The sequence below is a fragment of the Marmota flaviventris genome, chromosome 8 (assembly GCF_047511675.1).
Source record: "Marmota flaviventris isolate mMarFla1 chromosome 8, mMarFla1.hap1, whole genome shotgun sequence".
NCBI classification, from domain to species: domain Eukaryota; kingdom Metazoa; phylum Chordata; class Mammalia; order Rodentia; family Sciuridae; genus Marmota; species Marmota flaviventris.
The window spans coordinates 62,622,533-62,647,061 of record NC_092505.1 but is presented as its reverse complement, the minus strand read 5'-3'; the positions used below and the strand labels follow the sequence as shown (position 1 = coordinate 62,647,061).

The 24,529-nt window shown below is 38.1% G+C and overlaps 1 protein-coding gene across 1 annotated transcript in view; it reads right to left on the bottom strand.

The window, feature by feature from the left end:
- Positions 1–24,529, bottom strand: part of Lsamp (limbic system associated membrane protein) — a 592,547-nt gene that overhangs the window by 18,308 nt on the left and 549,710 nt on the right. Inside the window, exons 4-6 of the mRNA XM_027936124.2 lie at positions 22,684–22,818; positions 13,008–13,128; positions 12,391–12,539 (exon numbers count right to left, since the gene is read on the bottom strand). Coding sequence (XP_027791925.1) covers positions 12,391–12,539; positions 13,008–13,128; positions 22,684–22,818 — 405 coding nt within the window. The remainder of the gene's footprint in view (positions 1–12,390; positions 12,540–13,007; positions 13,129–22,683; positions 22,819–24,529) is intronic.

Below are 24,529 nucleotides of genomic sequence, written 5' to 3'. Positions count from 1 at the left end.
TCTAGAAGTCTAAATAGCATAGCAAGGCAATGAACACAGGAAGATCACCAGGAAAGTCTCACTGGGGTAGGCAGATCCAGACAAGGAAAAGGCACTAGAAAAGAATCCCATTACTAAAATTTCTCCAACCTTAAAATTGACACTACAGGATTTTTTTTTTTTTTTTGCCATTTTGCTTGAAGCTAAATGTAAATTCAGAGAAATAACACTTCCAAGCCTGTCGAACTTTTAAAAAATGGTGTGAATACATTTCAGATGGATTCTTATTAACAAATTTTAACAAAAACAGTTCAGGAAACAGAGCAGAAGGAGGAGTAGGAAGGTTTGGAAGAGTTAAGACCTAGAAATGGGAATGACCTATTACAGTTGGGTCTAAATCATTGGATCTACAATGAGTGTACTACTGATTCGATGTGAAATACTGGTACAGCCACTTGATTTCCCCTACTAACAAAAACCAGGAGGAATTCAGACTACTGTTCTCAGTGAAGGAGCAGTGGACCAAGTATTAAGTCCGACTTTTCATCATTTTCGTGTGTATTAATCAGGGAAATGACACTGCTGTAAATTTGTGTTGATATGGCTGTATCAGGTATACATAAGACAGATAAGATATACTTATCTATCTATAAGTGGAAAGAAGATCCTTATTTCTGTTGGCAATGGGAAAGGAGAGTTACAATTAAAAACTGAAACTGTTCCCAAGATATGCTTTCTATCTTCGACCAGAAAAAAGGGCAGATTCTTTGAGTTGAATACTATGGATTACTGACATGTGGTGATGTGCATGATGGGCAGTTGCTAAAAATGTGTACATGCCACACAATGAAGAATGCTGAAATTTTACTGCTCCTTTTATGTGCAATATTATGATACTTGGTGAAAACAATGAAAAAAATTTTTTTATTTGTCTTTTGAATTCTAAACTTCATAGAAATGTGAGCCTTTCAGACATTCTTAGACTCCATAATATATCAAACTACAATGAAAACACACTGAATTTATATCTAGCTAATGTCCATGCAAAGTGGCACAGGAATATCTCTAAATACAGTATTTTTAAAAATTAAAAGAAATATGTGTATCTGAATATGATTATTTTAAATTCAATGCACTTTTTTTTTCTAGGAACTTAAAGTTCTCTTTTGTATTTTATTTAAAATACCACTTTGAGCTTGTAGGCATGGAAAATATAATTTCTTTCCCATTTCACAGTTGGAAAAACTGAATTAGAGAGAACAATGCTAGTAATTATCCATGATTAATAGAGGTGTGTATGCAAATCAGTCTGAATAAGTGTGTGAAATTAGATGTGCTGATGCCAGATAGCTCTGCTCATGTTTTTAAAAAGATGAATGCTTTCATATAAATTTCTGGGAGTCAGGCATACATCTCTCTCTGTTGAGCATATTTGAAAATGGACTTTGTAAAAACACATGGACATTAAAGTAACTGTTATGTATTATGAATATTGTAATATATAAAATAAATTAGATGGATGTTTAAAATTCATTATATAGATGCGTATCTAATGAACATTATGAATGCATACATAATGGTTATTTATAATGTAGTATAGATTTATGTGTGTGCCTGGGTATAGCAAGTTGTGGATTGGAATCTGGATATACTTTGATCTTTAAAAAGTGTGGCAGAAAGTTCATGTTATTTTTTGAGGGTTGTAGGAGTCAATTGAGTTATACATGCAAAAGACCTTAGAACTCTATTGGTACATGAGAAGCCAACTAAGCGGGTTAACTATTGTTATTACTGCGAATATGACCATTGTTGGGCAAGATGAAACTCCTGTTATATTAAAGGGCTGAGAAGAGGCATTTTCTCATTGATTCCCAGGATGATATCCTACAGAAAATAAATGAAACTGTAGAAATTATCCAGTGATCTTTTTGGCATGAGATAGGTAGGCTGTCCTATCCATTTTCCCTTCCATCCCTTTGGAATATGGGCTTTAGAACCCATTCCTGGGAGTGCTGAGTGAGGACAGGGCTCTCCCCTCCTCTGACTGTAGATAGAATCTGGCTGTTCTGATGCTAGACCTGTCCATAAGAACACCTGTCTCCCTTTAGGAGGAAACATACGGGACTGCAGATTTATGCAAGCCTGGTTTGTTTGTGGGTTGGATTTGAATTTTTTTTTAAACTTTAATTTTGGGGGGTTTTGTTTGTTTTCAGAGAGAGCTTTAGACAGCTGTATTAATCATGCAAACCCAGCCATGTGCAATGTGTTTTATCAATGGAAAAACAGGGACTGAATGGCAAGCAGCTGAGAACAAACCTGGTGCAAAGCCTGAACCTGGAAGATAATCTCAACATTTCCCAGATCCATTCGCCACACGGGGTTAGTGATTGGAAAGGCTGTTCACTTGGGATAAATAATCAGATGGGAGGCAAACAAGTGAGACACATTCCAGGGTTTTTTTGTTTTGTTTCAAGAGGCAGTGATTGGAGAAGGATGGGCTGATAGAGCCCAGAGAGCCACCAGCTCAAGGGAGTTTTTTGGATTGATAATTGTGAAAACAAAACAATGGTGATTTGTCCTTGTCCTTTTCCCTTCTTTCACTTGATTTTTAACTTTCTAAGGTTGGTTTCATCGCTTCACCTGAATTCGTGGTCTTCCTCAACATGAGGACATTGCTAGGTGCACTTCTGTTATGAAGACGGGCTATGCGCCAGTAGGTTGATGGGGAGGAACATTATCATTGCCCAGTATTCAGAGCCCCAGGAAATGATTTGAGTCAAACAAAGCGAGAAAAGTTCCCTCAGACATTAGAGTCGACTCTTTCCTCATTTTACAATTCAGTGGGTTTTCTGCAGCGATATAGTCAGGGGTATTTATGCAAATATATGCAATTCAGCACTCATTTTAGAATAAGTAAACCTGAATTAAAATTAATGGGGAAAAACACCTATCAGAAACAGATCAGGAACAGAACGCTACTTATTTTGCTTGCTTATTTTTATATGTATCTTTTAAATTAAGGAGCAGGGAAGCACACTGTTTTTGTTGTGTTGTTGTTGTTGTCATTTTGTTTTGTTTGGGTTTTGGCACAGGGGAAAGGACATTTGAAGATTTCTAATTGGCCACAGCCGATACACATTACCCTTTGGTATAATTCCAGTATTATTATTATCGCTGCAGAAAATCAAGCAATATGATGAAGGAAACCCAAGGGAAATGCATTTGATTTATTGAGCCTGGTTTTTGTTTAATCACAGCTTGAAGGGGTTTAGGACTGCATTCTGGCTGTGACTCTACAGCACATTCCCAGCCAGCTTGAAGAGCCACAGAGAGTGGGGATGAGGGAGGTTACTCTCCAATGAAAGATGATAGTAATGAAGCAGCTGCAATGTAATATATATTTCTTTTAGGTTGGAAATGAAGAGAGAGGATTCTCTTTTTATCACGGGTGGGCAGAAAAGGATCTTTGTGACTTTCTACTTTCAAAACTTTCTACTTTCTACTTTCAAATTAGTTGGTTCAAAATTCTTCAGGCCATTTCTGTTAACCAACTGCTTTGAGGATGACACTTAGTGCTCCATGTAGATGATGACAACATATGATATTTGATCCAATGAAGGAGTCTGCACTGTAGTGGTAAACACCATAAGGCATGCTTTTCATAGCTATTTGGGTATAAATTGACACCCTAAAGAATTAAGCATTATATTTTTAGCTTTTATTTAAATGGAAAACTGGGTTTCCCTTGGGTTGCCGTCTTGATTGGAAACAGGAGGAAAAAAGTGATTATATTCCTGGGAAGTTAGAGTCCCTGTAACGAAGAGAGGGGGACATCTTCAATAGCAACCTCTCACATCTGCTATCCCAAGTCTTAATGAACAGCTTTTCAATTTCCACTAGCAGAAGCCCAAAGTATTAGTAGTAAGAAAACTAAGTTCTCTAAAATCTATCAAATCTAAGAAAGCTAACTACAGTCTACCTACAACATAAAATCAAACTAGGGTCATTCTCCAATCAACAATGCAGTTTGTGGGAAATAAAAAGTTCAACAAAATCCCACATGCTCCATCCCTAAACAAGACTGTTTTTCAATATCTGACAGCTGCCCTTTGAGAGCAACATCTGGCCTCACTTTGTTCAGTGTTACATATATCATAATGTATGATCAGATAAATATTTGAGTTTGTAGCTGCAGAACTGCTCTCACAAAGGACACCTAGAGTCATCGTGACACTGTACAAAGCTCAACGTGGATGGGGCATGACCTCTTTGAAAAACGTTATCCATTGGGACAAATGTGTATGTGTGTGTTTTCCATATCAAGATACTTGCACGATGGCAACATGATAAAATGGTGTCAATCTTGGCAGCAACACCAGAAGACAAATGTCTTAAAATAATTGTGGAATGTCAGGAATTCAAAGATGGGATATTTTCCACGAATACTAAGTTTCATGTCAAGTCTAAAAAAACAGACACAATTTTAACAGTTTTATTTTTAGGAGCTGGGATAAGACATAGATTTCATTAATGTTTTAGAAATTTTTGTTTTTTTTAAAAAGAGCTCTTCCAAGCTTGTATACTGAAAAATGTTTGGACTCTTCTCACAATTTAGGAATCATTGTTTTATTAAGCTATGTTTTGGATCCTGTAAACCTTGCAATACTTACTTCAAATATAATTAAAGTTAGTTTTCATATATGCGAGTGCACACATATGCAAAACATCGTATTATTGACACTAAATATCTGTACCCAGTTTTGCTCTAATTTTTAGGCTGGACAAATGTTTAATGAAATATGATCCATCTTCAAACTTACAAAACAGTAGCTTTTTACCTTTAATTCTGAGCACATTTTCTTTATAGTGTGTATGATAATCTTGTTTAATTGGATTTATTTTTTCCACACTAGGCCCGGCATGGCCTAGTTTCCATTTTTTTCTCAGGTCTTTGAGTGCTATTTGCAAATCACTTTTCTGGAATTTAATTTCAATGGTAGGTTGGTTTCATTTCAGATTTTTTTTTTGTATTATTTTAATTTTATTTGCCAATTTGCCTTTAAATAGCCTTAAGCTAGAAAGTCGTGGCTGCAACTTGCATCTAAATGTGATGTAGAAGGCAAAATTTAATTTGGGTACATAGAAAGTCTTATGAAAAGGAATACAGAATGACTACTTTAGTGTGTGTGTGTGTGTGTGTGTGTGTGTGTTTTCTAAAGTAGTTATGTTTAAAAGGAAAAACCCGTGAGTTGGCCAAGAGTTTAAGAAAAAGTAGTGTCCTAATATTCTGGTTGAGTGTAACCTTTGTTAGTATATAAGTTCATTTTTATAAGTAGTATCAGTGACTTAAAATTCAGATAGTATAAATCTCCAAATGTGAGTTTGGATGGTGGGAGGATTTGTATTTCTGTGGGCTAAAGAGCTACAGAATTTAAGTGGCTGTGTTCCAAATTATGAGAGTTCATGGTTACCTGTAATCAATTCTGACTGAAGAAAAAAATCTCTCTCTGACATTTTCTTCCCAGTTACTGAAGTTTAGGCAGGTGGCATACCTGTTACAAACCTGTCAACTGGTGTGGGACAATGGATTAACTTTATTTGCAATGGTTAAGGAAAAAAATAATATCTATTGGATGCACATTTTGGAAACATATAATTCTCCTTTATGTCTTTTTCTCATTATAGATGTTGGAGAATGACCCAGCAACAGAGCTACAGTGATAAAAATCATACTGACCTTGAATGGGGTGGGGGATTGTGGGTAAAACACGCTCTGAAGGGGAAAAAATAGTAAACATCATGGAGAGTTTAAAAATATCGATCTTATCTATTTCTTTCTCATGTTAAGCTACTCAAACAATTAGAAACCAGATGAATTTCCTTGCCTGTAGGATCATCTCTCTCATGAAATATTTATTTGTTCTTTCTGTAACACTAAAGTATCATAGACACGTATTAATAAAATTAAAATTACAAAAACATTAAAAAATATGTCTACAATAGGGAGACAACATCATATTATGGTAATTTTGCATTCTGGATCCTTCTGTCCACTGGCAACACCCACGACCAAGATTTTAGCTATTTTAGAGAATTGGAATAGAAAGCATTCATTGAAGTAATCAAATCCAAGTACTTGGTCCTGAGTCCCCACTCTTTAGCTCCTAACAGATGGACCTCTGGGAGCTACAGACTTCTTTGGATCAGCTCTATAGCCCATATCAGCATTAGTCAAGCATATGGAAACTTTATTTTGTGAAATACTAATTCAAGTTTTCTCTCAGGTTTTAACTTCCATATCAATGACATCAGTGCAAGAGTATACCTGAGCAAGTATACATTTCTTGGAATTATATCACTTTATTTTTAGACTTTCTTAATCCCAACCTCCTGTTATAATATAATTTCATCTGAAATTTGTTCAGCCAATCAAACTTCCTTGATCACACACCCTGTTGAGGAATAAGGAGTACTTTTCTATTGAAAACTTGGTTCCTAAGCTTATGGGACTCTCACAGTCCCATATTGGAGCTACCAGTGCAAACTGAATGTGCAGACAAGAGTTCAGGCTTTCAGGTACCCTTTGCATAGCTCACTAAAATCCTAGGCTTAACTCTAAATCCTCCCTGAGGTTCTTGCAGAAAGAATAAATGGCACCTAGGGATAGGATGCAGTACTTGCTACCCCTGAACACTGCAATGTAACAAAGTAGCACAAACTTTCTGCATCCTTCCTAGAAGTTTGTTTAAATAATGACCAATGAAAAATGAAAATTAACAAAAACCCAAACCATATCAAGATAAGCATAGGTACATATTCAAATTTGATCTGCATGCCATCATATACCATAAACCAAAAAATACTCAATTTTAGCAAGGTCTTTGGACATTGATACATCTGGACACTGAGCCAAGTCAGTGACCTCTCTCTAGCTGAAAGTTGTAGCTTAAATGTGAAAGTTTCCTAAGTGCATTAAGATGGAGCAAGTCAATAATCGCCCAGTGAACAATTGTGTCTTAGTTACACGAGTGTCAAGTAGAAAAATGGTTTAAACCTTCACTGGTTATTTGGTATTAAGTTTCCAGCTTTGAAAATAAATAGCTAAACTGCTTTCAGCATTTATGTAGCAGTTGGAGACCGCTGTCCCATATTATACTCTTTCTACTGTATTTTATTTTTATTATTACTATTATTATTTGGACTGTTTAAAGGACTCAGCTTCATATTTTCTCATCAGACTCTTCACAGCTGGGTAAATGCACTCTGCCCTCATTTCCACAAGACCATTTATATTGCTAAACCATCTCACCCACTCGACTTTCATCGCCTTTCAACTGCTTCCCAGCTTGTTATCACTCTCTTAGCTCCACCCTGTTATCATCATTTCGGGCTTATCACACCCCATTAATTAGCCTTATTCTCTTAATTCTCTCCTTCTGACTTCTCTTTCTTTAGGTGCTCCCCCATTCCCACTTTTTATCCTTAATCTTCCACCATGGTTCTTGCTGTTTTATAGTTTAGGTCAGGGTTTATGGGTTTCTGTAAGAGTATAAAGTGAAGTAAATACCATTTAACATGAAAAATTTTCAACTTTTGATTTTCAAAAGCAAGGGAGGGCAGGAATCTTGGTGGAACATGCTTCTCCTTGGGCTGTGAACACCTGAGGAGGTGTCAGGAGCAGAACTCCTTTAGCAAGTCTCTGAATGCTTAGTTGTTTTTTTTTTTTTTTTTAACAGAAAAATGGTGGCAGGAGTGTGGGGTGGGGTGTGACTGGCTGATTCTGCTGAATATCATAAGAAACAGCCAGAAGGGGATTAACACTTCATAAGGAAACACTTGAATTAAGACAATAAATGACCAAAGAGGGGAAAAAAAAAGCTGCAGTCAAGGGAAGGTCGGTGTTTATATCAAGGTAATTTACTAGCTCAAACAAGATTTTCTTTTCTTTTCCAATGGGCATAACAAAGGTACAGTGGTCTTTCAGGAAGTTAACCTATTTGGTGCCTATGCTTGAAATGAAAAGTAGTGCAACTAAGTGCCCACCCTTTTCCTTTTATCCACAGAGAGCCTTTTTACGAGGGACTTTGCAGCTAGTCCTTCAAACAACGTGGGGTTAGTGTTCAAATAGCAGCTCAGATTGTTGTATTATGTGCCATCTAAAAGAATCTGGTTAAGAGGCCTCCCGAGTCTTAACTAGCATCATTGAGTGGTGTATGTTTATCACCAAGCCCCTGGAATAATAACTAAGAATGGTTTCCGAAGAAGAAGGGGAGGCCCGTAGTGTAAAGACTTACTATAGTGTTGGGTTGCTGAGGTGGCATTTAAAATCTAGTCAATTATAGGTTTACAAGTTCATGATATTTTAAAATTAAAAAGAAAATGAAAAAAATACCTCCTACACACTGATGTGGAATGGTCCAGTAGAAACCAATATAGTAGGTTGCTTTGTATTTTTATTCCTTTGTTTTGATCAGTAGGACTATCCTTTACCATGTGGAAATAACCCCCTGCTCAAGCAACTAGGCTGGAATATTAGTTGAAATACTTAGCAAGCCAAAAATAAAATGAGTCTGATAATCTCAACCTGCAGATGAGAGTTAATGGGAATGGAAGTGGGAGGTGGCCGAAGCAGTGCTCTTGGATCTGAAGGGACCACAGTAGTATTAGGCCAGTTAGAAAGGTCTCATGAAGGGAAAGAAGACATTAGATGTCTCCTCCCTTCTAAACTGCAAGCCGTATCTCCTAACATTTTTGCCTACATACATAAATAGCTTTGGTCTTCTAGCATCATTGAATGGTGTGTGTTTATTACCAAGCCCCTGGAATAATAACTAAGAATGGTTTATAAAGAAGAAGAAGAAGTCCAGTTTCTAACTGGACTCTGGAAACAGATTACCCAAATTTAAATCCCAAGCTCAACCTTGCGTAGTTGCACTAATGACATAACCTCTTTGTGTAATGGAGAAACATGAGTGCATAGCAAGGTTGCCATGATTAAATGAGGTCATGTATGCAAAGTACAGCACATACTGCAGGGTACCTTGTAAGAACTCGATAAGAAATGATGACATATTAGTCATCATCTTTATTCTTCCTCCCTATTTGTAACTCAACATAAGCAGTGAAACAGATAAATCTATCACCTTTGTGGGTTACAACTTGGTCATCAGTGTGGGAACATGGAACTTGTTATGTTACATAAGCAGGCAATAGAACTTTTCTTGCCATCACCAGCCGTCCTAGTCTTCATCTACATTATGCACATTCCCCTATCTGACAAAGACCAAGCTGAATCCTTACCCATACGCATTGCACCACTGGATTAATGCATTAAAAAAAATATATATATAAGGTAACATTCTGGGAATGAAGACAGAACTAAAAGGCACTACTGAAGTAGTCTTTAACAGAATGCTAGAATGTGAGAAGAACAATTGAGAAATGCTTCCGCTAGTTGAGGATGAAATTACTATGATTGCAATGTATTCTTACATTCTCATTCAATTATTCTGACCCCTTTGGAGACTGGTGTTTGATTAGAGTAGAGTGGTACACATATGAGTTGCTGAGGACAAGTGGTCACAAATGACACTGCAAAAAGTCAGCATGTCACTGGGACCGACAGGGCTGAAAATGTGCTGACCACCAACAAGGATGAAGAATCGCAGACTCTTCAGGGTACTGGCTCTGAGTCTACCTGCTGCTGCCTCTGGCTGTCAGGAGCTCACCAGCTGCCCCATCTGCTGCAGACTGCCTTGGTCAGCAGAGTTCCCTGCTGCCCGCACAGTGCTTCCGCCAGGGTCCCCGCTACAGACAGCTTCTCATGCCCCTGCTCATGGAACAGTCGCAGCAGGAACGCTTGCTCACTGTGCTCCTTCCGTGAACCCCGTTTACTCTGACACCAGGCAAAGGGCCACCACACGTACATTTACCCTGATGTTTTCTTTCTTCCCATCCCTTCCCTTGTGCTCTCCTTTCCTTCCTTCCTTCTTTCCTATCTCATTCTCTCCCTTCCTCTCCTTTCTTTCTCTCTCTCTCTCTGAACAGTGCTCCCATAGAGCCTCATCTTCAAAGGCTCCAGCTACACAGCAGACTGTAACAACGTGCTTTCCACAACTGACTGGTGGCTGTAGGACTGGCAGGGAGTGCCATATTTGTTACAAGAGAAGCAGCTGCTTCCCCCTAAAAACATCCACAATTAGGCTTTGGGTCTAAGAAACAGGTCAGATGATTGACTAATTTTCTGTGATTCTCTTAAGCTCCTTTTCACCTCAAAGTCTAATGACCTTTCATATTGTATTCTTCAGCAAGTATAACACCATAAGGTGGGAAATCAATTCTGAACTAAATGCTGATCACGAGCTGCCTATGCATGCTTCTAAATGCAGAACTGATACCCCTGTGGGCTGTGGTGTAGAGGGCAGCGTGGGCCCGTGAGGGGTGGAACATCATTAAACAGGGCACCGTGCACTTCTCAAATGTATAACTGAGGGTGATTTCTTCCAAATCACCAAGGGCATTATGATACAATTGCCTTATTCCCTGCTTATCAAATTATAATCAGAAGTTATGTAAGTTTCTATTCTTAATTTTAATAGTTTAAGTCCTTCAAATGGACTTTTGTGTTAGGTCAATTACTTCTACTAATATTTTCATTATCTTTGACCCCACCCATTCTCTTTCTCTACCTTCCCCAACTATTCCATTATTCTACCTCACTTCGTCTCTCTCTCCATATACAGGCAATATTTTGTTATTTGAAATATATTGTTATCATACTTCATATTCTCAGTGATGAGAAGAAAGCATTTTAATGCAAATGTATCATCGCTCACTCTCTGCAGTCCATTTTCTCTTTTTCAATCCCTATAAAACTTTTCGTTAAGTATATATTATTCGACTTAACTAGGTCACCTTAGATATGTCAGTACCTTGAATTTATAGATGAGGCTAGGTTTTTGCCCCTATTTTTGAAATCCCTAATATCAGGAATGAATGGGTAACTACATTTCTTAATACTTATCTTCCCAAGTGTCTTGTGGATATTGATGTTCCTGCTGAAGCAAAGAACACTGATGCTTGGTCTTTGGAGACAAGCAAACAGGGATATGAATTTTAAACTTCATATTGAGGCAACATTTGTATAGCTATATCCTATCAAACTGTCATAGACTGACGTCAATTGGAGTTATGAATGAGAAAGTGAAGGCTGAATTTTGGGTAGTTTGTGGTTGTTGTTTTTCATAAGTGGAGCTGTATCTGGAGCAGTTTTAAAATGGCTTTAGCTCTGCATTTCAAGAGAACTCTCACTTAAATTGATTTTCTTCTAAGATTTTTTTTTTTCCACGAAGGCTCATCTAAACGGAATAAAATAAGATGAAGACATCTCTCCTGGCCATAGTATTTCTAGTTTTTCCCAACTGAACTTGTGCAGAAAAAAAAAAAAATTAGCAGTTTGTTATTCCAAAAGAATAATAGTACATTCTTTGGTCCAAATGAACTTTGTTTCTCAGTATGTGCTAACTTTTTTGATTGCTTTACTTATTCTGATGAACCTGTTCCTATTCTAAATATATTAATTTCCCATCCATCATCTTTCTGTTTCTCAGGGGGCATTTGCTTCTATACTCGTAGCTTCCTGACCAACAAGACAGGGATTTAGAGTCTTCACTACAGCATGCTGCTCAAAAGTAAGACTCGAAGGTGGAGCTTCCTACTAATATTAATAACTTGGAAATGGCTGATTCCTCCTTAGTCTACTCTCAAGATCTTTTCTGCTCTTCATAAATGTTTCCTTGCCTACACTTCTCATCTCTGTTAGGAAAAACATTGGACAAGTAATGTCTTTTGCTGTCATATTGAATCCTTTATGCAACCATTTTCCTCCTTTGCATTTTATATTATGCTTTAATCATTAATACCACCCTTCCTTTTGAGTTGTTAAAAATATACTTCCTTTTCCAGCTTCTCCCTTCTCTCAACTGCTTGTCCATCCTCACTGAATATTTTGTCTTCAACCACTCTCATCACTGATTTTTTGTAACAACCATCAATTTTCAGTCTCGTACAGCACCTCTGTTTCTTAAAGAGGCTACCACCAAAGAAATATGTGCTCTCTGAATATACTAGCAGTTTAGCCAACCAGGAAGAAACAAAACTAAGGGGGAGGGGAAGAGAAAAAAAAAAACAAAAAACAGGACACCTACCAAAAGTAAGAGAATACAGACAGAAATTCTTCCATTTGAAAATCTTGTGTCCAGGAATTGAGAAAACTGTGCTTTTGTTTTGGTGAGTATATTCTTATTTTTATAATGTTTGCCTTTAATAACAAAGGGGTTGAACTCCAAATTTCCACAAGAAAACTCTACCCATGTAATTATGTCAAGCTGGACCCTGCTTTGGCATACTTACTGAAAAGGACTAGGCTGGCATTGGTGACCCCCAGCTTGTTGGCAGCCACGCAGGTATAGTTGCCATAATGCTCCTCAGTGACATTGGTCACCGTCAGGGAGGACTGGCCCTCCGTGCTCTTGATCTCAAGGCCATTGGCGCTGTTTATCCTAAGAATTCAAATACAGGAGAGTTAAAAGGAACACCGATGAAGGTTTTAACTTTCTTCCCCATCTTTATATTGGAGGAAGAAGAGAAAAGAAACAAAATTTGTTATGCCTAGCTCAATTCCTCATCTTAATTGTGCAATCCCTATTGTCAAGATCAATGTCCCTCAAGAGAAGACTCTGGAATGGTTGACTTTCATTAGGCTTAAATTTCTGCTATCTGAGAGAAAGGCATGCAGGTGGAAATGATCCTTTAAACCAGCTACTTAACTTTTTATATTTTAACTGAGTGCTTTTGGGCTTCAGTTGAAGGGTTACAGGCCCTAAAGCACTTGATAAAGAGATACTGAAAAGGAAGAGCCAAACAGAATAGGTCTTCATAATTACAACTGAGCTGTTTTGTTGTTGGGCTTCTGAGGCCTCCAGCACCACCAGGTGGGGCACTGGGGGCGTGGCAGATTTGGTACATACCTGGTGTCGTCCCGGTACCACTCAAAGTCAGGCGCGGGTACTGCAGAAGCCTCGCATTTGAGTGAAGCTTGTCGGCCTGTGGTGGCTTCATTGCTCTTGGACTCTGTGATGGTGGGAGGATCTGTAGGAAGGACAGGCACATGTGTTTACAGGAGAACCAAAGGGGGACAGGGAGCTCCAGAATTTCCATCCAGGGAGGAATCAGAAAGGACCCTCTGATTGGAGCAAGGTAGAAAGGGATTGTCTGAAAGCTCCACTGATATGAATCATGTGATCAGCTAAGTGGGTCTGACCACTACAGAACTCAACAAAAATAAGAGATGATTAAAGAAAATAGACCTGGTTTTCCTAAATGAGGCACTCAGCAGGGTGCTATGGAAATGGAACCTGGGATCTCTTTCTCTCTCATCTAATCAATTCTTAATTATTCTAACCATGGATTATAATATTCATATTGTATTTTTGTACATAAATCAAGAAGTGAGACTGAAAAACATGGGATATTAAACATATGATTTTACCATTTTTCTTTTTTTTTTCTGCCATCATCCTCATTATTATCACTGTGGTTTGAGATGGTCTGAGTTTGAGGAGTCTGATGAAAACAATAGAGGCCTAAAGTCTGTTCAATCCAAGGCTAACCTGGTATTTTTGAAGCAATTAAAAAACTAACAAACAAACAAAAATCTAAGATTATGTGATTTCTTCTTTTTTCCTATGTGTGTCCTGATTTCTGTGACCCAGGTAAAATTTGCTTTTGTTTATGGGGTTTATCCTAATGCATAAAGGACTTCTTGGTGTATCAGTTATATAATTGCTGTTCTATTCTTGAGTTTTTCTGCCTATGACTGGGCCTGTGACAGTCTTGACATGAACTCAGAAGTGCATCTGAAATTCTGGTTTGCCATGATTCTTTCAAACATTCCTATGAAGGTAGAGCAACTGTTTACAGGCCCATTCGAGGAAGACAGTGTGTGAGGGGAGAGATCCTGGGCCTGGTGATGCTTTGTGGATCTTCAAGGAGAAAAGTACTTTTCTGCTCAAAGGTCATTAGCCAGAAAATAACATATGGGAAAAAACAGACCCAAACAATCAGTTTAGACTTTGTGAAAGAAAAACTTATTTAAGGCACTTTACAGTCAACTTCAGTGTATCAATTTCATTGAAACTATATTTTGGCACCTGGTCCATCTTATTTTTGGAAACTATTTCTGAAGTTTTGTGACTATAGAAGACCGAGTTAAAAAGGATTGTACAAAAGCATCAGGTTCATCTATGATTTCCAACCCCATGTCATTTCCTGTCAGCTTGGAAGTCTTTAAATCACCATCAGAGAGAGGCATGAGAGTCTGTTTGGGTCAACACTGTCAGCCTGAATGTAAACCGGAGTGTCAGAGTAGGGGTTTTTTTGTTGTTGTTTCACTTTGAATTTAATCTGTTCATTTTTTCATATAGGCACAAAATGGGAAGATGATGTAAAAAAAGAAGCCTAGACAGGAAAAGAGGAGTCCTGGAATGTCTCTTGGCTGTGTGGACCTCCCTCTACACCCTTGATTTTTGGGGCCTTGGTCTTATTACCTTTAAAATGAGGGAACCATGCTTTAATGATCTGTAGTAACCTTCCCAGACACAAAATATCTCAACTCCAGTAGAAACAGCCTCTCCTTATAATTGGACTGTTGGTATCATTACCACATGTTTTCATAGCCTTAATTCATTTAACCTTTAAATTACTAACTTTCCAAATTATAATCCATTAATGTGTTCTAATGGGTTAAGAGTCAGTATTAGCAGTCAGGAACATTAAACCTGAAATCTGAATTTTGACTCTACCCTTAGCCAGAACTTGGTCTGGGTAACTGTCTGTACTGATTTAAGCCTTTTTTTTCCCTCATCATTTTTTTTTTTAATTTGTTTTATTTTTTGCAGTGCTGGGAATTGGGCCTTAGGGCCATGTGCATCCTAGGCAAGTTTTCTACCATTGAGCCTCACCTCCAGCTTTATGTTTTAAAAGATGAAACTACTTAAAAGGATCACAACAGTTACATGTGAAAGTCATTCTGTGATTGGTTATAGAGGTCATTAGAGCACATAGGCTCAAAGGCTAATGCAAGAATTGCAGGTAGTTACACTGGTGGGGAAAGGAGGGCTAAAGCATATTAGTAGAGGTCATGAGCTCAGATTGAAATTTGATAGACTTGAGCTCAAATCTAGACTCTCTCCCTCATGTTCTTCCTCATTTTCAAAAAGTTTAGCACTTTTCTCAGAGTTGCTTTAATACCCTCATCAATAAATTGTTGGAAACAGGAGCAAGGAGGACCATTTGGAAGCTGCTGAAGGAATGCAGAGCTATTTTGCATTAGATTTGGGAAGATGCTGAATGGAGGGAAAGATCGGAGATATATGAGGCCTCAGAATTGATTTTTTCACTATATGAGCTGCCTCTGATGTCAAAATTTGTAGCACAGTGATCCATTAATGTTGACTGAAGAGAGTTTTTTATTAGTGATTCTATAGGTTTGCTCAATTTTCCCATTTCAAAATGGGCATTCAATAGTGCTTGCAAGTTTCTATAGTTACGTGGTTATAACTGATAAATTCATAATGGTGACTATGGCTTCACTAAACCAGCCCTGAACCTGGGTAAGACTCCACACTTCCTACCACCACCACAACTCCTACCACATTCAAATGGTCCTCCTTGTGCCTGGTTCCAACAATTTATTGATGAGGGTATTAAAGTGACTCTGAGCAAAGTGCTAAACTTTTTGAAATGTGGAATGTGGAATGCAGGTACCAGAGGTATAGTTTGTGGAGAGTTCTTTCATGTTCTGGGTCCCAGAGCAGTATGTGAACAGGGACTCAGGGGAAATGATTTTTTTTTTCCAATTGAAATATTTGGGAGGAATAAATTGGGCCTGTTTGGCTCATGGCTTCTCCTTTGTCCTTTAGAGCCAAGTTCTAGCAGGAACAGAGGCTTTCCTCTGTTTCTCTAAGCTAGAAGTCTGTCTGGGCCCCTTCTTCCTGTTTGCAGGTGGGTGGGCTTCCCCAGCCCAGGGCAGCCAGATCTAGGGGGGTGGATAAGTCAAACCCACTAAGCTACTACCTCTAAACATGGGGCATTTGTGTCTCACATATTCCTTTACTTATTTCCCAATTTGTTGTGAACCTGAATGGGTAAGTGGCATTCATTAGCCCATCAGAGGTTCCAGCATGCTGTGGCTGGCAAGAAACTAGGTTGAACACTTTTAAGGGCATTAATCTTGAGAAAGGATGACACTGGTCAATTATCAAGGCCAACCACTTGCTTCTCTCTTTCAAAACCTAGGAAGTTTCTTGTGCTAAAGTAAATTCATGAATACTGATAGGCGTGTAAAGAGCTCATTGTTCCTAATATTTCTCAAATGACACTATGGTGCAGGTCTGTTCTTTCATGGCTTATTGGAATGAACATTTCAAAATTCATTTGTAATGAATTCTGTATAGATGAGGCTAAGAAAGATTATTACAAATCATATTGCAGCATGCCTACTGTAGTTAAAATAATAGATGTCCTTGCTCCAAATATGGTTATAATAAAAATGAGGCTTCATAAAAATGCTGCACAGAGATCCATTGTTATTCTTTACGTGACTTTGGAATAGCTTACAATTGTCAGAGGACTCTTCCAGTTTTTATTACTTCAAAATTCCAGGTTCTGAAAATATTAATAAGGGCTTTCTTATTCTTACATCACCAATAACAAGATTCTTTGAATTAGAATGAATATGATAACAATAACAGTGGCTTAAGAAATAAAATGTCACTCACTTAATCTTCTTAATTTTGGGAATAATCGTGTAAAAGAACAAAATTTGAATGAAGGATATAATTTACAGCATTCACAGGCATGAACAGCACTGTACTAGGCTTTAGAAATCCTCTTTATTCAAATAATTGCCACAGCGCTGTCTCATTAACCCCATTTGACAAATGAGAAGACAAGCATACAGAGGGTTAAATTTTTCCAAATTCATAAGGCCAGTGTTTGGAGCAGTATGGATTTGGACCCATCTATCATGTTCTGGAACCCATGCTCTGAACCTCTCTGCTCTAAGTCCATTTGAATGAGCTTTTTTAGTCAGCAATGAATTCCTAAAAAGGAAAAAAAATGCCATTTAAGAGAGGACACTGATAGCTTGAAAGGTAAGTGTTACATATTTCTACTATTCACAGGAAACAAAAAAAATGTCATAACATGGACTGACATAGTAGATACAATGCCACTTTAGAATTTAGGAGATTCAGGCTCCATTCTGCACCTCCCTGTGCCACTTAGGTGGTTACCATAGACATGTTTTCCTGCAGTCCCTCACCTGTGAATAACAGCACCTGCCTACTTATCTCACATACAGGTTTTAAGGTAAATATCAAATGATATAAAGGTAAATATCAAATGCCATACCCAGGAAAGCACTTTCAACATTGAAGTTCTTCCTTCCTTCCTTCCTTCCTTCCTAACTTCCTTCCTAACTTCCTTCCTTCCTTCCTAACTTCCTTCCTTCCTTCCTTCCTTCCTTCCTTCCTTCCTTCCTTCCTTCCTTCCTTCCTTCCTTCCTTCCCTTCTTTCTTTCCTCCTTTCTTTCTCTCTTTCTTTCTTTCAACTACTGTTACTCAGGTATTTTCATGAAAGGTGGGAGGGCTTGGGAGTTAGACCTGGGTTAGAGTCCCAGGTCTGCCTCTCACAAGTTCTTTGATTGTGTGGCAGAGAATGCTTACATTTTCTGAACTTTGTTTTTGTCCTGTCTATATGGAAATGATATCGATTATCTTCCAAGGTTAGTGTGCAGTAGTGTAAGAAGGCGGCAGAAGTAGAGGGTGCAGGCAATAATAAAGGCTCTGTCCTGCAGAAAATTTAGAAACAGTAAGACTAACAGTAAGACTGATTCAAGTTGTCATTTTTTTAATTACTTACTATGTACCAGCAATACTAAATTTATTAAAAGGTCTATAATAAAGTTGCTATTCCTCCTCTCTGAGGCAGACCAGGCCCATTACACCTCTTCACTTGGTTGGCTTCTGTCAGTGTGATGATTATAGTAAATGTATGTGGAATCTCAGGATTGTCTTGGTCCTCTGAAAGTTCTCAGAAAAATCATGGTTCTTCTCCACAAAGTAAAATTATGGTGGAAATTTATAACACACTGGATGAATTTTTTTTTTTTTTTTTGCTGAATATTTCCTCTGAAGATCTCATAATAGATTTTAGGATGTGTCTTTCCTGTCACCTTCCAAAATGCAAGAATAAACTAAAGGTCAGCATGGGGACTGGATAGGTATAGTTATGACTACCTAGAGAAGGTGACTATTCCACATTATCATGTTCAATAGTGAAGAACTATTTTCCTAAAGTTTCCTCATTAGGTGATTTTGGAATCAAAGCCCTGAAGAGTCCAGTTAAAGTATCTATCTACTATCTGGAGACAACTGGTATCTCCAGGCTTACCTGTGGATTCAGTAGTGAATACTCTGCTTCCTCTAAATAAGCAGCTATCAAATACAAGCTTGGGCTGTAGAAGCTCCTACGTCTCATGTCTCCCACCATCTGTGCTCATTGGCTTGGTTAACTCTGGACAGCGGAATGAAGCAGAGTTGTGTGAAAAGGGAGATAAGAACAGAAAAAAGAAATTGTGAAGAGTGATAGTGTGGACCTACGTGGAGCGTTATGAAAAGGCAGAAGAGGGGGGAAAAGATGAGCAGACCAATGGGGGAGGGAATAGACTTGAGAGCTGGAAGAAGCTTTTAGGAAGAATTTCTCTGGAAATAGGAAAAAGGTCCATTAAAGGGAGAGTCCAAATAAAACTAATAGCCTGTATTTATTGAGCATTTGCTATGTGCTAGATATTATCCGAGGGATAGTGGGCACTGGGGTGAGACAGACTCATAAGTAGAAATTTTTAATGCACTGTGGGAACTGAAATTGAGGGATTATACCTGGAATCTGCAATGAAAGGACAGACTCTTCCCTAGGGCAGGTAACTGGAAAAAATCAGCAGTCATGCTCTGGGGAAGATACAGAAAGCCAGGAGTCCTGTCTATTTCATAAATTTTACTAAGCTTATTTAATTGAAGAGATTTTGAGCCAATAATTTAGCTTTCCATAAATTCCAAGACCTCCTACCACTTAGAAAATAGATTTTGCCTGTAAAATGGCTATGTGCTATGCTGTAGACCTACCACAGAGAAGGGTTATCACAGAGAAGTAAAAAGAAGAAACTGTAGGATCCAGCTTGTGAGCTCAACAGGCGGAACTGTTATGTCTCTCTGGTTTACGGCGCTGGCCTCTCAGTGCCCTGGAACAAACATCTGTTGGCAACTGAGCAAATGAATCAATGGAGTGGTGGCAGGAGAAAGTTACCAGTGTGGGATTTTAAGTGGTATTTGGGGGTCTGTTCTTTCTAATAATCTCTTTAGCCAGTAGTTATCTTAGCCGTCCTGATCCCTTCACTCTATGCCTAAGCCTGTGTTTTGAAAAGGAAGAGGAATCAGGAAGCTTAACTGAAGCCTCAGTAGTGATCCTGGATACATCTCTGGATATGCAAGGGTTTTACCAGGCAGTCTGCCTCCATAATTTAATCTTGGGGACTTCCTCTACTTAATACAATAATGTTTAGATGAGCTGTTTGAACATGACAACTGGTGCAATGCCTTGCTCCAATATAATGTAGATGTGGTTTATGAAGTTTTGGTAAAAAGGTGATTCCAAAAGAAATTGATATTAGAATGTTCTTCCTGAATTATAAACAGTATCATTTGTGAAGTTTGGAGAGATGTTAGGGGTGCAGCGTTTACTGTGTGTTTTTGCTACCTCTTTGGTAAATATCTACTGAGCAATTTTTATAAGATCAGGTATGTGCTGTGTCCTGCTGGCTAGGGCATATTGGATGTTTGATTAGACTCATTATAGCTTTCCATATAATGTGTTATGATGTGTCCTTTTAGAATTTTCAGGTTCTGTCCTTATTCTTCTGTGGTTCACTCCTCACTAGCAAAAGCTCACATTTTCATAAAAGTCTTTTCTTGAAAATTATCAGTATTTTCTTCTGTCCTAAATTACACTTTGGGGACAGTGAAGAAGGAGCAATGTCAGACTAATTGCTCCAATAATAATAGGGCCCAGACGGCTAGCTTTGATCTTGGGAACCATCTGCAATCCAGACCACTTTGATGTTTCATACAATGGAAGCATAAATATTTTCTATTTACTCCGTGATTGGACTTTCAGAAATCTAATTAAGTTGAAGGTCAATTAAGAGAAAATGAAATCTTCACTCCAAAAGTCAGGAAAGAGGTGGAAGATGATGGCATGGTTATGTGTACATAAAAGAAGCTAACTAACCTAATTATAAACTTATATAAACACCCAGAGAAATTGCCTTTCATGTGAAAAAAGGACCTAAAGCATTTTATAACATTGAGATCATTAATGTGTCTTTGAAACACACCCAGTACTAGAAAAGAATAATAATACTGGCATTTCAAAACTCTATTACTAAAAAAATTGGAGACAGCTAGGAATAAAAGCACATCATAGATCATCAAATGCCGCCTCTTGCTCTTGGAAATGAAGACCATAAATGTGCATAGCACAGCTGTATCTACTGGATTCTTCCATCTATAGTATAAAGATTTCACTATTTTAGAAAGCTAAAAGGCTGGAGCAAGACCCTGGGTATTAGAACACCCCAAGTGTAGGCTCAGTGTTATGATTGGATCTGGAATGTCTCCTAAAAACTTACATTTTGAATATATGATCCCCCAGTGTAGCAAGGCTCAGAGATGGAGATTTTGGGTAACCACTAGGGCTGTGACCTGATCACTGGCTTTATCCATTTGCTGGATCAATCCTTTGATAGTTAAATAGGCTAATGGATGATAACTGTAGGTGTAGGTATGGTTAGAGTAAGTAGGTCACTGCAGTAGATTACTGGAAGTGTGGCCTTGGACTATTTGTCTCTATCGCTCTCTCTCCTACCTGGCTGCTGTGAACTGAGTAGCTTTCCTCCACCATGCCCTTTTGCCATGATGTTCTGCCCAGAGCAAAGGAGTCAGCTGACCATGGACATCTGAAATCATGAGCCCAAAATAAATTTTTCATCCTGAGTTGTTCTTATCAGGCATTTTGGTCACAGTGACAGAAGGGTGACTAACATACTGAGTCATCTCATGCAGGGCTCATCAGCTCTCTAGCCTCAGTTTCCTAATTTTGTTTTTGGGTGTGTGTATGATGAGTCACCTTTTATTTTATTGTTTTTTTTCCACAAGCATTTCCTAATTTCCAAATTAAGACTAATAATTTTTATCTCATAGGTTTATTATGAAGTTTAAATAAAAAGTAAATCCTTTAATTCTAAGATGTTCATAGTAGGTAAAAAGAATTGATAATTCCTCCCCTTTCTCTCTTCTTCTTGAGAGCATGTTTTGTTTTTTTTTTTTTTAATTAAATGGACCTGAGGCTCATTCCCTATTCTTATATTTGCTTTCCATGTTCTTTTTCCATGTTGCATTTCAACTCCTTAGGTTTCAGTTTCTCAAATTTTAAAGTGGAGTCAAGTATACCTATCTTGCCAGGTTTTTGGGGAAGAATGCATAGAATTTATACAGATGATGGCACAGAGGTGATTGTTATGGAGGACGTGAGATGACAGAATGCAACTCAACATAGTCTAAAGCACACTTTCAAAGGTGGGTTTAAATGCTTGTGCCTGTGTGTACATGTGCCTTTGTGTGTTATGTGTGAATATGTGTGCATATGTGTGTAGGTAGGGTATATGAGGGGGGGTATGTATATATGTGAAATTCCTAGAAGGGAAGACCTGTCAGGATATCTCTTCATCCCTGTCACTAACCACAATTGTGTGATGTAGAAATGTAAATTTGAATGATACAGAAAGATACTCCTAACTGAATAAGGCAAACAAATTCTCTTTATTCCTTTGCTGGTGACACACATCTTATAGATCCTCCCTCTCTCCCTCCCCCTTTTGAACTACATCTAAGGATTCTTTCATCTAAGAAGTTCAAAGTATGCTCACTTACCTATGCATCTTAGTGAAATCTTCTTTTCTAATGCCTGTACTTTGGGACAAATAGATAACTAAAATTAACTTATCAGGCATCCCTGATAGCCATCAGGAACACATGGCATCTGACCACAGTGGCTTGAATTTGTTTTCAAGAAGGTCAATTAGTTAAATAGCAGAGGATAAAATATAATCTTGGCCTATTACCTTTTGACAAACAATGCATTAATATAGAAATTCTAGCTAAAGCAGACACAAATGGTTGGTTTTTCCAAAGTAATATGACCTTGGTGTCCACAAAGGCCAGAATAATGAGTGCCAGAAATGCTAGTGTTGTCTGATCATGTTTTCTTAATTCTGCAGCCCGAGTAAAAGACAAAGGCTATTGTTAAATGTATTATGGGTTATATTTAGAATTGGTAGAGTTGATTTATCAAATTCAAAGGCCAAATCCTGCCCTTGGATGTGTCCGATGTACAAATGTGTATCCCTGACCAAAAGAGCATCCGCTTGAACTGTGACGCTCTTTAGCTAATGGAATCTTTCGAGTTTGCTGGAGGTGGAGGTGCATGTCCTGGGCATGTAGCACCTGCTGCTGTGGCCACCATACTCACAGTTCACAGTGACCTTGACTTGTTTGACATCCGCTGAGGAGACCTCATTGGCAGCTTTGCACTCATATTTGCCTGACTGCTCCCTGGTGATGCCAAGAATCTCCAGATATTCTTCTTCTCCTTCAAATTCTCTTCCTGAAAAAAAAAAAGTTTGCATGATTTATTTTTTTAAAGTTGAAATCACAGCAGACTGTCTCATTTTTCTTTTTAAAAGCAATAAACTGACATGACTTTTCAATACTTTGACAATATGCTTTTTCTGAGGTTATATTTGACAGACACAAACCCTAAGACAAAAATCTTGTAAAAAGTGATTAAATGGGAACTGTTGTTGTAAGATGCTGATAAAGGAGTGGAAAAAGGGAATCTGGAAGAGAAGGAAACCAAACAAGAGTGTGATACCAAGCTGAGTCCCCCCAAAAGCAACCTTGAGTCGATCTTTCAGGAAGCTCTGGGGACAACACATGTCCCACTTAAAGACATCTTGATCATGAGGTACAAAGCTGGAGTGTTTATATATTCATATGCACCAGTCATTATTTAAGGGTTTGGTATAAAGTAGTAGTTGCGGGGAGGTCCATACAAGTTGTCAAGCACTCTGAAGGGTGTGGGTGAAGCACTGACATCATCAATTATACTTTTAAACTTCAAAGTAGCTATTAGAAGGAGAAGTGGCTTCCTTTTGTGAAATCACCACTCTGCCACTTTATATGCAATTTTTTTTTTCACAAGGATCAAGTGCTAAAGCCTGTCTTGTTATTATGGGTTCCTTGTTTTGTATAAAATAATATCATCATTGAGACTTTCAGGCCATGAGTTAGATCCATGAGAATGTGCTATTGATGGTACGTTTTGCAACAGATTGTGGCACCTGGGGCTGGGGACATAGCAGCTCTAAAAAGATCTACAAAATTGGCTATGTCCATTTTAGTAAAGAAATTTCAAGACAAGAAAGTTTGTTTAAATTTTCCTCACATGGATCATAACTGATTAAATAAAATTTCTGAGTAGATTGAGAGAAAGAGGGATGAGGAAGTGGAAGGAGAGAGAATGAAAAAAGGGAAAGAGAAGGTGGAGAAAAGAGAGATTGCACAGCAGGAAGAGCTTAGCCAGAGCTTGGCTAAAAAGGCCTGTGGACTTCAGTTGAATTGAAATCCCTTCACCTCCAGATTTCAAGACTCCACTGCTTATTGGGTTAAGATAGAGCAACTGGAGAGGGTGTTCAAGAATACAGTCCATCACCATGATGGAATCTTGCTCCTGGTCATCCTACATTAAATGTTACCAATTAATAGCTCTGCTGAAATGTCACAAGCTGTTTTCCTTTTCTAGAAATTCCCTGATGGCCAAATCAACATAACAGCCAGCCAGCATGGACATGAATTCACTGTCTAAATACGTCAGCTAAGCTTGTTAACTAGGCTCCCAACAGAACATAGGACCCCTTTGATAACGTTCTATAACTCAACTGTCAGGAATACTCTAAGCATTAAGTCTCTGTCAACGTCAGTACCACTAGTTTTGAGGAAACTTGGCAATTCCAACAACTAACAGGCAATCGTTACATACAATTATTTGGTTCTGAAATTCTGGACAATCTCTAGTACATTCTTCAAATGAAAATGTTACAGAATTGGCCTATGGTATAGAGCTGAATATTATTTATAAAAGGTTTAGTTATTTTTCCTATCTGTGTTCTTTTTATTTTTCCATTTTCAAGCAAGAAGTCAGATCTAATTTCATGTTATAGGAGTGAAATGCATTTGGAAAGAAAACAGAAATCTTGGAGTAATAAGCCCTTTTATTAAATTAACTGGGCAGGATTTGGGCTTGGAGGGAAAAAAAT